Source organism: Trachypithecus francoisi, unplaced genomic scaffold (genome assembly GCF_009764315.1).
Source record: "Trachypithecus francoisi isolate TF-2019V2 unplaced genomic scaffold, Tfra_2.0 Lachesis_group2, whole genome shotgun sequence".
Taxonomy (NCBI): Eukaryota; Metazoa; Chordata; class Mammalia; order Primates; family Cercopithecidae; genus Trachypithecus; species Trachypithecus francoisi.
Window position 1 is genome coordinate 160,016,350 of NW_022681465.1, and position 14,215 is coordinate 160,030,564.

General features: G+C 49.2%; 1 protein-coding gene across 1 annotated transcript in view; it reads right to left on the reverse strand.

Moving 5' to 3' along the window:
• The window catches only part of LOC117065898 (solute carrier family 22 member 4), a 50,122-nt gene extending 38,287 nt beyond the window's left edge, over window positions 1–11,835 (reverse strand). Inside the window, exon 1 of the mRNA XM_033181300.1 lies at window positions 10,397–11,835. Within this exon, the coding sequence (XP_033037191.1) occupies window positions 10,397–11,155 (759 nt within the window). The 5' untranslated portion in view covers window positions 11,156–11,835. The remainder of the gene's footprint in view (window positions 1–10,396) is intronic.
• Between the last annotated feature and the right edge of the window lie 2,380 nt (window positions 11,836–14,215).

Below are 14,215 nucleotides of genomic sequence, written 5' to 3' on the forward strand. Positions count from 1 at the left end.
GCCCTTGAGTTACTTTTTAATTTTAATTATTGTACATTTTTACTCCAGAATTTCTATTCAGTTCTTTTGTTTGTTTGTTTGTTTGTTTGTTTGTTTAAGAGACAAGGTCTCTTTCTGTTGCCCAGGCTGGGGTTGAACTCCTGGGCTTAAGCAATCCTCCTACCTCAGCCTCCTGAGTAACTGGGACTATAGGCACATGCCATCATGTCTGTCTCAGCTTTGAAAATATAAATGTAATTTTTCTCTCTTTGTTGGTATTCTCTATTTGATGCAATATTATCATCATACTTTTAAAAGCATGACTTCCTTTCATTCTTTGAACATATTTATAATAGTTGCTTTAAAGTCTGTTAAAATCTGACATGTGGACCCTCTCAGGCAGTTACTGTTGCCCACATTTTCCCCCCATATATAGGTCATATTTTTCTGTTTCTCTGCATATCTTGTAATTTTTTTGTTAAAAACTGGACATTTTAAATAAATCTTGTAGAAATTAGGTACTGTCACATTCTTCCACCCCCATTTCCCTGATTTTTCTTCTTCTTTTTTTTTTTTCTGAGATGAAGTCACACTCTATTGTCCAAGCTGGAATATAGTGGCATGATATTGGCTCACTGCAACCTCCACCTCCTGGGTTCAAGCAATTCTCCTACCTCGGCCTCCTGAGTAGTTGGGATTACAGGCATCTGCCACCACGCCCAGCTAATTTTTGTATTTTTAGTAGAGATGGGGTTTCCCCATGTTAGCCAGGCTGGTCTCAAACTCTGGCCTCAGATGATCCACCCGCCTTGGCCTCCCAAAGTGCTAGGATTACAGGTGTGAGTCAGTGAGCCACCCAGCCCGGACTGATCTTTCTGTTAAGCTGTCTGTCTCTGCTGGTATCACACCCAGCTGTTAGCTTCACTAATTGCTAGCCAATTGCCTTATTCATTTCAATAATGCCCTGGGGGCATATATTGTCCCACAGTCTAATCCAATTGATGTCAAGCCCCTTTACAGTGGTAGTTTTTGAGGCAAGTCTATAAGGTTTGAAGGGCTGCTCTCAGCGGTCTCTTTCTCGTTTTGTTTGTTTGTTTGTTTTCTGTTTTTTCCTGGTAAATTAGCTGCATTATGGTTCACTTATTGCTCTAATGGAGTTACCAGAATCCTCTTAGTTGCTTACCACTAAATTCTCCATTGTTCTTGAGAGCAATCTTAGGCTGTCCTTTCACACACTCTATTTCAAATAAAGTTCATTCCTGTGGGGACAGCTTTAGAACTCTGTTCTTTTGGAGTATCTCTCCCTTCTGGGCAAAATCTCTGAGTTTCTGTTGTAGAGAGGTAGGCAGGGAAAGTGGCCTGTTTATCTCAGAATGATAACCCTACATTATGAGTAGGACACTGAGTGGAAGTGGGAGCTTGGTGTTGAACCTCTGCCCTATGAATGACCTGGGATAAGGGCAATCAAGGCTCTAATATTCTCAACTTGTGGCACCTGGATTAGAGTCTCTACTATATGAATAGGGGGTGGGTGGAGGATGGGAACCTATGATCCCCTGGTTGCACGTACGAGGATTTTAGCTTCTGTAGTTTGGAGTTAAGAGAATACAGGGATGGGGTGGGGGATTGGCACTGGTTGTCCCTCTTAGTGGGATGCTGTAGCCCTTCATTGGAAGCTGATGGGAGAGAGAACTCTATTTTCTTGGCCATACCCACCTAGGGTGGAACTTCCATTTTTCTTGTGCTGGGAGGAAGGGGAAAGGGAGGGCTGAAGGGGTTGTGACTCAAATATCATAGACTTCCACTGTTCTTGCAAGATATAGTTGACTTTCTTGAATAAATGTATGCCCTTAGGACAACTTCCAGAGACTGTAAATGTGTGTGTTTGTGTGTGTATTTTCACCAGCTATGGCTGTTTCACTGGGGAGCTGGTCTATGGCGCTGGCGCTCCTCACACTGCTATCTTCTAAGTCTGAGAATCTTTTCATGTGCTGATTAATTTGTATTTCTTTGGGAAAATGTCTATTCTCCAAAACGGGCAAATGATTTTATCCATTTTTAAATCAGGTTGTCTTTTTTATTACTGAGTTGTAAGAGTTCTTTTTATATTCTACGTACAAATCCTTTATCAGATATATGATTTGCCAATATTTTCTCCCATTTTGTGGTTTATCTAATTCTTCTACTCATATTTTCATTTACAAATAACTAAGCCAGAAGGCTGCTAAACCTTAAAATGTTCTCAGTATCTTTCTTTCTTTAGATTAGAGGTAAAGAAAAAGCTACCACAGATGGAAAAGCCTCACTGACGAGTTCTGTGATCACTGGAGGCTCAACCAATGCAGAACCACCAGTGAGTTTGAGTGGGAAGATAGGGATGGGAGTGGAGGGGCTGTGGGAGGGAGAAGGGTCACTCAGGGATGTGGCTGTGCCCCTTGCATCCTGACAATGGATCCATCACCGCTCTACCAGTCTGTATTAGGGAAACATGAGCAAATGGCATCGTGTCTGTGCCAGTCACCAAACACTGAGGGGAAGCTCTGGAAGGTGCTGCCTGAACCTGCCCTCCAGTCTTGCAAACACTGAGGGGGAGCCACTAGCCTTGGACTGTCTGTGCTTCTTGCTAGAGCATGTGGGTCATTCCAGCCTTTCCCCAGAATGTCCATTCTCTCCACACCTTCTCCATTCCAAATGGGGATCCTTGCCTTTCTTTTAGACCCCAGAGACATGCATAAAACCACAACACAGCTTTAGAAAACAAGGCAGACCTATATTAGCCTTATACCTAAATTGAATGCAGCCTGCCATAAGGGAGGAATTGCAGTTCTTCTAGAGGCCCAAGGTACCTGCAGCTCCCCCTGACCAGTCCTGCCAAAGCCTTGTTTTTGTCAAAATGCCACCTTGGACTCTGCCTGAGAGTTCTGCTGCCCACCAAGAGGGATGGGCAAAGTCTGTTTATCTAGAAACTTGGCAGGAGGTGTGGGTGAAGCAGCCTCTGAACAAAAGCATATTCTGAGATCCTGATGGCTGTTGTCAGAGGAACACAGCAGGGAGGCAAACAGTTTGGGGTGAGGCAGCTGATAAACAAACAGGGAAGCACATTCAGGCCAGAGCAAGGGGAAGCCCCTGAGTCTCCTCTATCTGCTCTCTGGCAAGATCTACTTTCTGAAGCATTGACTGGAAATAGAAGTCTCGCTGGGCTGGCTGGAGCCAGAGGCCCCCACACCTTATCCCCTTTGGAATCTGCCAGAGGACAGTTCCAAGTATGGACTTGGATGATTAACTTGGTTAATATTCAGGCTATCTTGACAGTCTTCACAACTGCAAGCAATGTCCCAGGGCCGCCTGCAGGCCTGATAGAAACAAATTCCACAAACCTGCCTATCACAAAAGGTTTTCCCCTTTTGTCCAGGCCTACCCAGACCCCAGGGGAGGTGCATCCTTGAAAGCCGCTAAGTGGCTAAGTGAAGTCCCACATAGTGGCAGCCACACGTGAGGGTTAGTCTGTTTCATTATTCCCTTGCTTGCTGCTCTCAATGCCTCCCAGAAGCTCCCTGTTAGCAGGGGAAGAGGCCCTATCTTCCTCCACATAACCTGGCTCGCCTCTGGGCTATGGATGGGGAATCAGTAAGTCTTACTGCTGTTCAGGCCCTGACCCCAGTTCCCAGGAAAGCACAAGGCTAGTGCCACCAGAGGTCCAGGCCCTTTGCTGGAGGCTCCGTAGCTCCACTACCAGTGGGCTACCAGCAGCTCCACTCATGGGCTCCTACAGGATGCAGCCCAGCTGCCGAAGAGGACAGGAGGCTCTATGGTGTGGCAGCAGCCCTGTCTTAGATCACTGGTGGCCTGCAAAGAAGGCTGGTCCTTAATATACAAGGTTCCCCCAGGGCCTCTGGAGCACAAGACCTGGCAGAAGTGGTATCCAGCTTAGAGGTGACTACCTCAGTTTTCCCAGCCCATGGACTGATGGGAAGGTCAACATCCTAATGATGTTCCATGGGAGAAGAGGACATGCTTGAGGCAAAGGCCAGCCCATGCTTAGCCCCTGGCCACCAGCCAGGATTACCTCTGCTGCTTGCCCTGTGGCCCTGCAAATGAACTTAGGCCCTCTCCAGAGCAGGGCATTTGTTGCCCTTCCTGCTTCTTTAGCCTCAGGGCAGGAGGCTGCTGGGCTTCCTTACACACAGGGCCTCTTCTCTCTGAGGTCTTGGCCCTGAGGGCTATATATGAAGGGCCATGCCCATGGAGACTGAGATCTGACCCCTGCAGTAGGTCTCAGGGACGAGGACCCCAGCATCAGACACTCTGGGTTGCTTGGGGCCCTTCCTTCCCCAACAGAAGCTTCAGTCCCAACCCAGGTCCCACCAGTCCCTGCTCGTGTTCCTGCTCAACTACTGCCCAATGGAAAACTTAGCAACGAGGTATGACTGGCACTCCTCCCGCAGGGGCAAACACAGATGCCTCTAGCCCTGACTCCAGAGACAGACAAAGGCCCTTACCCTGGATATCTACATTCTTTATCCTTAAAGTGAAAAAAACTTGGTTTGAGCTAGAATAACTGGAGCAACAAAATAAAGACCGATAGCATTAGTTTATAACTGATGAAATAAAATAAGTATGTATGAACCTGTACTGATATAAGTTAACAACTGCATACATTAATAAATAGATGTAGAGGGGAAGCTCTTCTTCTTGGAAGAGTTCCAATTAATAAATGTTGAAGGAATCAGAAAATGCAAAATCATCACTAGGCAAACTGCAGTAATAGTTGTTTCAGTCAAGGCCTAGTGATGAATGCTAAAATCAGTGGATAGAAATTTGAGGAGACACAGGATTTTGTATAATCTCTTTTTTTTTTTTTTTTTTTTGAGACAGAGTCTTGCTCTGTCCACCAGGCTGGAGTGCAGTGGTGCAAGCTCCGCCTCCTGGGTTCACGCCATTCTCCTGCCTCAGCCTCCCGAGTAGCTGGGACTACAGGTGCCCACCACCACACCCGGCTAATTTTTTGTATTTTTAGTAGAGACGGGGTTTCACCGTGGTCTCGATCTCCTGACCTTGTGATCCGCCCGCCTCGGCCTCCCAAAGTGCTGGGATTACAGGCGTGAGCCACCGCGCCCGGCCGATTTTGTATAATCTCGAAGTACCTCCCTTAAGATATTTATTAGTGACAGAAGAAAAAATAGTACCTTTATAGCAGAGAAATTCCGCAGACACCAACTTGACAAATGATCAAGGTTAACATCACCAGTAATAAGACACATCAGCATCATGTACCCAATGGCACGATGCCCAGAGAATGCATCACTTCTATGGTATCATTACCAAAAAGTGCATAACGCAATCTAATTGTGAGAAAAATCATGCCAACCCAAACTGAGGAGCATTCATCAAAATACTCAGAAAAATATCAAGATCATGAAAGAGAAGGAAAGACTGAGGAACAGTCACAGATTGGAGACTGAGACATGACAACTAAATACAACATGGGATTTTGGATGGGATCCTGCAATAGAAAAAGGGCAGTAGCAGAAAAACTGGTGAAACTCAAACGAAGTCTGTAGTCCAGTTATTACTATTGTAACCAATGTTAATTTCCTGGTTTGGATAAATGCATAATGCGTATTTAAATTGTTAACATCAGAGAAAGCTGGATAAAGAGTATGTATGAAATCTCTGTACTGTTTTCAAACCTCTCTCTAAATCTAAAGTTATTTCAAAATAAAGTTAAAAAATAATGGCCAGGTGCGGTGGCCCACTCCTGTAATCCCAGCACTTTGGGAGGCCGAGGCGGGTGGATCGCCTTAGGTCAGGAGTTCGAGACCAGCCTGGCCAACATGGTGAAACCCCATCTCTACTAAAAATACAACAAACAAACAAACAAACAAACAAACAACTAGCCGGGTGTCGTGGTGGGCCCCTGTAATCCCAGCTACTTGGGAGGCTGAGGCAGGAGAATTGCTTGAACCCGGAAGGCAAAGGTTGCAGTGAGCCAAGACGGCACCATTGCACTCCTCCACCCTGGGCAACAAGAATGAAACTCATCTAAAAAAAAAATAATAATAACAATAATAATAATTTGACTCTTAGTAACTGCACAGGATGAAAACTTGGACTTCACAATCAACCCCTGAAGACCCTTATACACATGTACACACACAGACGAATGCACTCATGCAAACCCCAACTCAGACACCTTATTGCTACCTCCTGGCATACTATGAAAGGCATTTCTACAGCAGAGCATGCCATCCTTGGTTCCCGGCTAACCCTGTCCTCCTGTGAAGAGGTGTTGGGGGGCAGTTCAGGCAGACTTGTCTGTCCCTAAGGATATGCCCATTGGGCGATCCTGGCACAGCGGTGGAAGGCAGAGACAAAATCTGAGGACAGTCCCACTACCTGTGTTGTGCCAATTGGGATGCAGAGAACCTGCTCAGGGGCCCTGGGCTTGGCCCTGTCCACTGGCACTGGCCAAGTCAGTATGGGTTTGGACTTATGTTCCTTTCTCTGAGCCTTGGAACTGCCACTGTGGGGAGAGGGGCTCGGCCTCCAGCAGGTCCCATCACCTATTACACAGGCCACAATCTGGACTTTAGAACAGCTCCCACCATGCCCACTGTGCCCAGCCAGTGTAGAAGGCAAAGAGGGTGCTGAGGTCCTGCCCTTACCACTCCTTACCACCCACCTAGGAAGCCCATTTACTGGTGCCACACTCTGTGCTGGCCACCGCCAGATGGGGCGTGGGGTATTCTCTCACTGAGTCCTCCCAACAACTCAGATAAGGCGGCTTCTCTTAGTATCCCCATTTTGAAAGCTGAGATAAAGTACACATAATATACAATTCACCGTCTTAGCCATTTGTAAGTGTACAGTTCAGAAGCATTCACACTGTTGTGCAATCAATCTCCAACACTATTTTCATCTTACAAAACTGAAACTCTATACCCATGAAACAACTCCCTGCTCCTTCCTTCTTCCAGTCCCTGGCAACCACCATTTACTTTCTGTTTCTGTGAGTGTGACTGCTCTTGAAGTGAAATCAGACAATAGTTTGTCTTGTGACTGGCTTATTTCACTAAGTGTAGTCTCCTCAAGGTTCATCCATGTTGTAGCATGTATCAGAATTTCCTTCCTTTTTAAAGCTGAATAATCGTCCTTTGTGTGCATATAACACATTATGTTTATCCATTTGTCTGTGGAAGGACACTCAGGTTGCTTTCGCCTTTTGGCTGTTGTGAATAATGCTACCATAGACATGGTGCACAAATGTCTGTTTGAGGCCCTGTTTCAATTATTTTGGACATATATCCAGAATTAGTTTTTTAATTTTTAATTTTTTTAGGGACCATGATATTATTTTCTGTAGTGGCTGCACCATTTTACACTTCCACTAGGAATGAACAAGGGTTCCAATTTCTCTACATCCTCACTAACACTTATTATTTTCTGTGTTTAAAAAAAAAACAAGTTTTTAGAGGTGGGGTCACCCAGGCTGGAGTGCGGAGGTATGGTCATAGCTCACTGCAACCTCGAACTCTTGGGCCCAAGTGATCCTCCTGCCCCAGTCTCCTGAGAAGCTGGAACTACAGTCACATGCCCTCATGCTGGCTAATTTTTTTTTTTTTTTTTAGAGATGGGGTCTTGCTATGTTGCCCAGGGCTGTCTTGAACTCCTGGCCTCAAGCAATCCTCCTGCCTTGGCTTCCCAAAGTGGATTTCTGGTGTTTTTTTTTTTCTTTTTGTTTGTTTGTTTTGTAGTAGCAATCTTTAAGGGTACAAAGTGGTACCTCATTATGGTTTTCATTTGCATTTCCCTATAGCGATGAGTGATGTTGAGCCTCTTTTCCTCTGCTTCTACCCCTGATTTATAGACACGGAAACTGAGGCTTTCATCAGTGAAGTAACCTGCCTGGAGTCAGCCAGGTGGTTGGCAGTGGACTCAAAACTGGCTCTCTATTGAGTCTGACTCCAGAACTCTGTGTGCCGCCGCTCCTCTGGGGAGAGCCATTCATCCATCCTGCTCACCCTGGTACTTGCTTCCTTCCCTCCTCCTCCCAACCACCAGAGCCCACAGAGCCCAGTTTTTTTTGTTTTTGTTTTTGTTTTTGTTTTGAGACAGCGTCTGGCTCTGTCACCCAGGCTGGAGTGCTGTGGTGCGATCTCAGCTCACTGCCACCTCTGCCTCCCAGGTTCAAGTGATTCTCCTGCCTCAGCCTCCCGAGTAGCTGGGACTACAGGGGTGCATCACCACTCCCAGCTAATTTTTGTATTTTTAGTAGAGACAGGATTTCACCATGTTGGCCAGGCTAGTCTCAAACTCCTGACCTCAAGTAATCTGCCCATCTCGGCCTCCCAAAGTACTGGGATTACAGGCATGAGCCACTGCGCCTGCCCCCTAGTTGCTTTTTATTTTACTCCCACCACTCAAAAAGGAAGCCAGGAAGGGAAAAGCTGCCGAAAAAAGCAAATCCTGGTGCTTGCGTGTGAATGTGTGATGATGTACATCCTTAGAGGTCCCTGTGAACAGGGCACAACATGGGTAGCTATGGACTTGGAGGCCAGCAGCTGCCCACCCCTCACACCCTACAGTGAACCAAAAACCAGTGAGCAATGGAAAAGCAGACAGGTCAGCCCAGTTGCCAGGGAAGCCTGCCGCTCGTGGGCCCAGCCTCCATAACAGGCACTGACAACACTTTCAGGAATCAACGTGGGATGGGCTGGCCCCAGTCTTAGCTGCTCCCAGGCCATGCTGTGGGCAGGGAGTGGGCAAGCACTGCAGCCCCTGCTAGGGAAGCAAAGCCAGAGAGGCATGGCTACCTTAGGACCCAGGGTAGGTATGGTGCCAGTGCTGGGGGGTCCAAAGGCAGTCCCTGGGCTGAGCCCACTTCCCACAGGTATCACAGATTCCACAGCCACCACGCCTGGCTGGCCACCATTCTCTTGCAGAGGAGAGTTTCACAACTTCCTCACTGGTCTTCTTGTTTATCAGAGCAGCCAGAGTGAGCTCTTTCCAAAAGCACAAACCTGGCCTTAGAATGCTTACTATTTCCTCACTGTCCTCTGAATAAAGTCAGCTCTTCAGTATATGTAGAAGGCCACTATGAACTAGCCCCTGTGGCCATTTCTAGTCTCATCTGTCGTATCTGTCATCCCTTGAGTTCCAGCCACTCTGATGTATGAGAATTCCATTCCCTGAATTTCCCATATTCTTGCCTAGACAGCCCTTGCTCACATTTTCGGACTCAGCTAAAATCGTATCACCCCTTCTTAGAGTATTTCCTCTGCTTATTTTCCCACAGAGAGGGTGATTTATTTATCCCAGGTCACATAGCAAGCAAGGCAGGACTTGAATTTGGGTTCCAGAACCCTATTGCTAACCGGGGTTAATGTTAGCCTTCTCAGTAACACAGCCAGTGTGCCCCATGGGCATCTGAGGGCAGGCTCCACACCCCAGATATCCACACCTTAGTGCCCAGCACAAGGCCGGACACAATGTCTGATGACTGCTATACTGTGCTGAAGGAAAGGGATAAGGGACTACCAGAGGCCACTCAGGTTTTTCTTGGGAGGAGCACAAGGCAGAGGAGGGACTTAGCAGCAGGGAAATCCTGCCTGCCTGACCAATAGCAGGCAATGGCTCCATGAGGATGCTCTCCTCAGAAGGAAGGTGTATCCCTACCCAGGTCCTTACCAGATGTGAAGCAGGAAAAACAGGGAAGTGTGTGTGCATCCTCATCCCTGGAGCTTAGAAAGCCTGCCACTAATCACGCAGGGTACTGAGGGGCTACAGCCCCTGCCTGCCAACTGACCCTGTGCTCAGAGAGGTCCCTGAGTGCCAGGGCTTCCAGCTGGGGTTTTGCCTTCTCTGTTTCCTTGCACCCAATGAGCCTTGGGAGGTCATCTGCTGTCTTAGAGAAAATGGGGCCTCAGGACAGGACCCCAAACCTCACAAGTATGTGGTACAGCAGTACACCTCCTGATGCCTCCAGAAGTCTGTGGCCAATGAACAGACAAGATTTGGCCCCGCCCTGCCCAGTAACAAGGTCCTTCACACCCCTCCTCCCATGCCTGGCAGGAAGGTGACTCAAGCAGTGCGTCTGGGTAGCCTGGGGCTGCGCTTCCCCCAAGGCCACATCTAGGTTCTTGGAGAACTTCATTTGTTGTGAAAATCGGAAATGAAAAGACAGTTGGTGACAAACTCCCTTCTCCATCACCTCCTTATTGGACAGAAACGACCCAGGAATGCGCCTCATGTGAGTCCTATTCTTTCTTGGGGTGCACACCCGCTGCTGGAAGTATGAACAGCAGGTTTGAAGGGGAGAGGAGCGCTGACCCGGGCAGTGCGCGGGGAGTCTCAAGTGGGGCTGACGCAGAGGGAGGGTCAGGCACTCCCGGGTCCCCGGTCTCGGCCTGGCACCCACCTCAGTCACGACGGTGGACCAGTAGACATCTTGGCTGAACTCCCAGCCATCCAGGCAGCTCTCCTGCTCCAGCTGTCCCAGGTCCACGTCGCGCCCCGGCTCTAGCCCGAGCGCCGAGAAGTTGGCGACGGTGGCGAGCCGGTAGCGGCGGCAGCTGTGGAGCACCTCGCGGCCGTCCCGCAGCTGCAGCGGGATACTGTTGTTGCGCCAGGCGCTGCTCAGGTTCGCGGCGTCAGGCACCCGGCAGCGGTGCTCTGGGGTCCCCGCCAGGAACACGACTGACATACCATTGAAGCCATTGGGGATGATGCTGGCGCTGAGCAGGAAGAAGATGAGCCGCTGGAAGGGTCCCCACTCGCCCAGGAAGGCGATCGCCTGGTCGTAGTCCCGCATGCTTCCCACTGCCGCTCCGAAACTTGCAACTACGGGTGATGAGAGCGTTCTCGGGACAGTGTCGCGTAGCTGGGGGCTCCCCAAGGATGTCAGAACGTTCCCGGGGACAGGCAGGCTGTTGGAAATTGGGGCGCGCAGCCGGGGACCGGTCCTGGGAAACAGGCTGAGGGCGCTGGAGCGTTCCGGGAGCTCTGCGCCGAGCTTGATGCCACTGTACACTTGGGACCACACCCCCATCCCTGGCCCGGCGCTGGGAAGGGGAGGGCGCTGGGAAGGGGCTGGGCTCCCGGCTGTCTCCGCCCAGTGCTTCGCGCGCCCGCCCGCCCTCAAGGACCTGGCGGGGTCTTCCACGCTGGGCTCAGCCATTCCGCCCGCGTGCCGGGTGAGAAGCTCGCTCTCGGCTGTCCCCAGCCACCTCTGAGCGCTGATTCCCAGACCTGGGCCCCACGGGGGAGGGCGGGCGCAAGCGAGGAGCCGACGCCGGAGAGCAAGGTCTCGGAGAGGTCGGCCCTCGACCTGCTCAGGTCGCTTAGCCCCGGGCCCAGACCCCGGCAGGGTTCCCTCCGCGGTCTCCTCTAATCTGGAGGCTGAGCTTAGGCGGCCACGCGCGGGGCGCGGAGGGGCGAGTCGGTGGAGTCGATTCCCGGGAAACTTCTGCGGGCGGCGGAGCGGCAGGAGCGCGCCCTATTCTGTGGCGCCCGGCGCAGGCAGCTGGCACACGCCGACAGGGAGCTCATTTCCCACGAGTCCTAGGAGAGCTCAATTCGGTCACCCCTGGCGGCGCCCGGACAGCCAGGACCCTCACCTTGCACGGGGAAAACAAGGCCCACAGCCTGGAAGGGATGAGCAAGGTCACACTACGTCAGAGATGGGCCCGGACCGGAGGGAGGGCGGGGGCAGGAGACAACCGAGTGCCGGGGAGGCGAGTTTCCTCCCCCGCACGCCGGCGGAATGGCTGAGCCCAGCCTGGAAGCCCTCGCCGGGTCCATGGGCGGGCGGGCGCCAGGACATGGAGCCTGCCCATTGCGGGAGCACAGTCATGGAGGCACTGTCATCACGCTGGGTTCTGATTTTGAGGCCTTGCTCTCCTCACGCCCCCAGGGCGCTTTATCGTGTCAGGCTGCCAGAGCTTTCTCCGACTGGAAGGCTTTTGTTTGCAGAAGGGCCTGTCCCCAGTCCAGGAACAGAAGGAGGGAGGGAGGGAAAGAGAAGGAGGAGATCCGATTTGGCGCTCAGACCCAGCAGGGTAACCAAAGCAGGGACCACAGCCTCCTTTTTTTTTTTTTTTTTTTTTTTTTTTGCTCAGTGCCCAGACCTAAGGCCTGTCTGCTGTTGTGTGAGCTAGCCCGAAGCTGGAGCCTGAGCCCTGGGGTTCACGAGGCAGATAAAACTGACAGGGTGAAGAGCTCACCTTTCGGAGATTTTGCACAAGTGTGTTTGTTTCTCCAGGCCCCGTTTAAGAGGCGGAGGGACATTTCTGCCTCTTTTTGTATAGCTTCCAGTCTGACCCCTCCTCAGGATTGGAACCTCAGTTTCCTACCTGTAATAAGACTATACATCCTGATGTGCTAGGACAGCTCTGATTTATGCCTATTAATCCAGTGAAATTATTAATAGAGCCTCCTGTATTTTCACAAGTATCCTTCTTCGAACGATATATTATGGTCATTATCTTACTTAGCTTGGGTTTCATCTCCCTACTCTACCCCAAATAATAGAGCAAAGTTGGAGACAAGAACTTACATAAGATCGTTTATTTTGAGTAGTGATACCATAAAACAGAAGCGAGGGACTAGGGAGGAGAGTGAACAGGGAGGGAGGTAAAGCCCACATAGACTGAAATTGAGATGGTTATTGGTGATGACCAGGATCAGTAAGAGTACTGTGTGAAGCCCTAATGGAGCCTAAGAATAAAGGGAAAATTAGCAATACTGTCTTTACTTAAAATTTTGATATTGTGTTCTTCATGGGTATTTGCATTAATTTCTACTTTTAAAAATATTGCATTAAGTATAATTAATCTTGGTTACTGAATTTCTTGGTGCCTCCTTAAATTTGCACCAGAGACAAGTGCCTTGCTCTTTTTCCTCCCCTCAGTGTTGTCTTCATCCCTATTGCTATGGGTTACTGAGGTTTAATCCCACTGGGGACTTCTAAAGAGCCATATAGAATGAGGAGGTATTTGTTTCCTAGTTCTGTCTCCATTGGTCAACTCCTTGCACTTCCAGGTTGTACATACGTGAGTGCTGAACAGATACCACTCAACTATTTGCCATTGCTCACAAGTGTATGTAAACCTCTATGTGGAATTGTTTCGTCCTCCATACAAACTGAATGGATAGGTATACTGCTTACAGCTTAGCCCACTAGGGGAATTTCCCTTCAAAGTTATTTAGGGCTACCCACTAAATGAAGCTATGTTAGAGGAACGATTTTTTTTTTTTTTAACTACTATCAATGTCTAAAGCTAATCCATCTGTGAGTCAGGGCTATTTTTCCCTTCATCAATTGGTTATAGAGAACTACCCACTAAGGCTGTAGGTCTGAGCTAAGACAGAAGGGTTGGTATAGCCGATAGCCAAGGTAAGTGTCATAGGAGTCTAAGCCACCTTTTGTTGACTTAAATGCAACACCCTATTGACCTGCTTAGTCCTGATCCTGAATTTACCATTCCTATTATATGATGGATTGCTGATAAGTCTGGCACGATCACAGCTCACTGCAGCCTCAACCTCCCTAGGCTCAAGCGATCCTTCTACTTCAGCCTCCCAGGTTGCTGGGACTATAGGCAAACACCACCACGCCCAGCTAATTTTTTTTCTTTCCGTATTTTTTAGAGATGGGGTTTTGCCGTGTTGCCTCCTGGGCTCCTAGGCTCCTGGGCTCAAGTAATTCTCTGGCCTCAGCCTCCTCCCAAAGCGCTGGGATTACAGGTGTGAGCCACCATGTCTGGCTTAAACCTGCCTAATCTTATGACTTGATAGACTCTGACAATTCCTGGCTTACAGTGGGTATCTCTGGTTGCATAGACCCTTGATGTCCCATTGCTAGGCTCTCGGTTTTTATTGGGGCCAAACAGCTGTTTTTCAAAAGTCAAATAACTCTCTGCTGCATGGCCTTTCTCCAGAACTTTAGAGATCTGTGCTGAAACTCTTTCATTAGGGCATATCAGAGACTCTGCGCCGCAGCCTTATTCATCATGTATGCCTCTAGCCCCATTGTATCAGATGGATTATATGAACCAAATGGTAGAGAAGCTTGTTCTCTAGTTGGACACACTGTACAGCTCTCTCCTGCTCTGGGTTTCACCCGAAACTGAGAGCCTTCGGGGGCACCCAATAGATGGGTCAGAAGAATACTCCACCAAGCACTACGCCTTAGTGTTGGAAGATACAGAGCTCAACAACTTGCCTTTACTTTACAGGG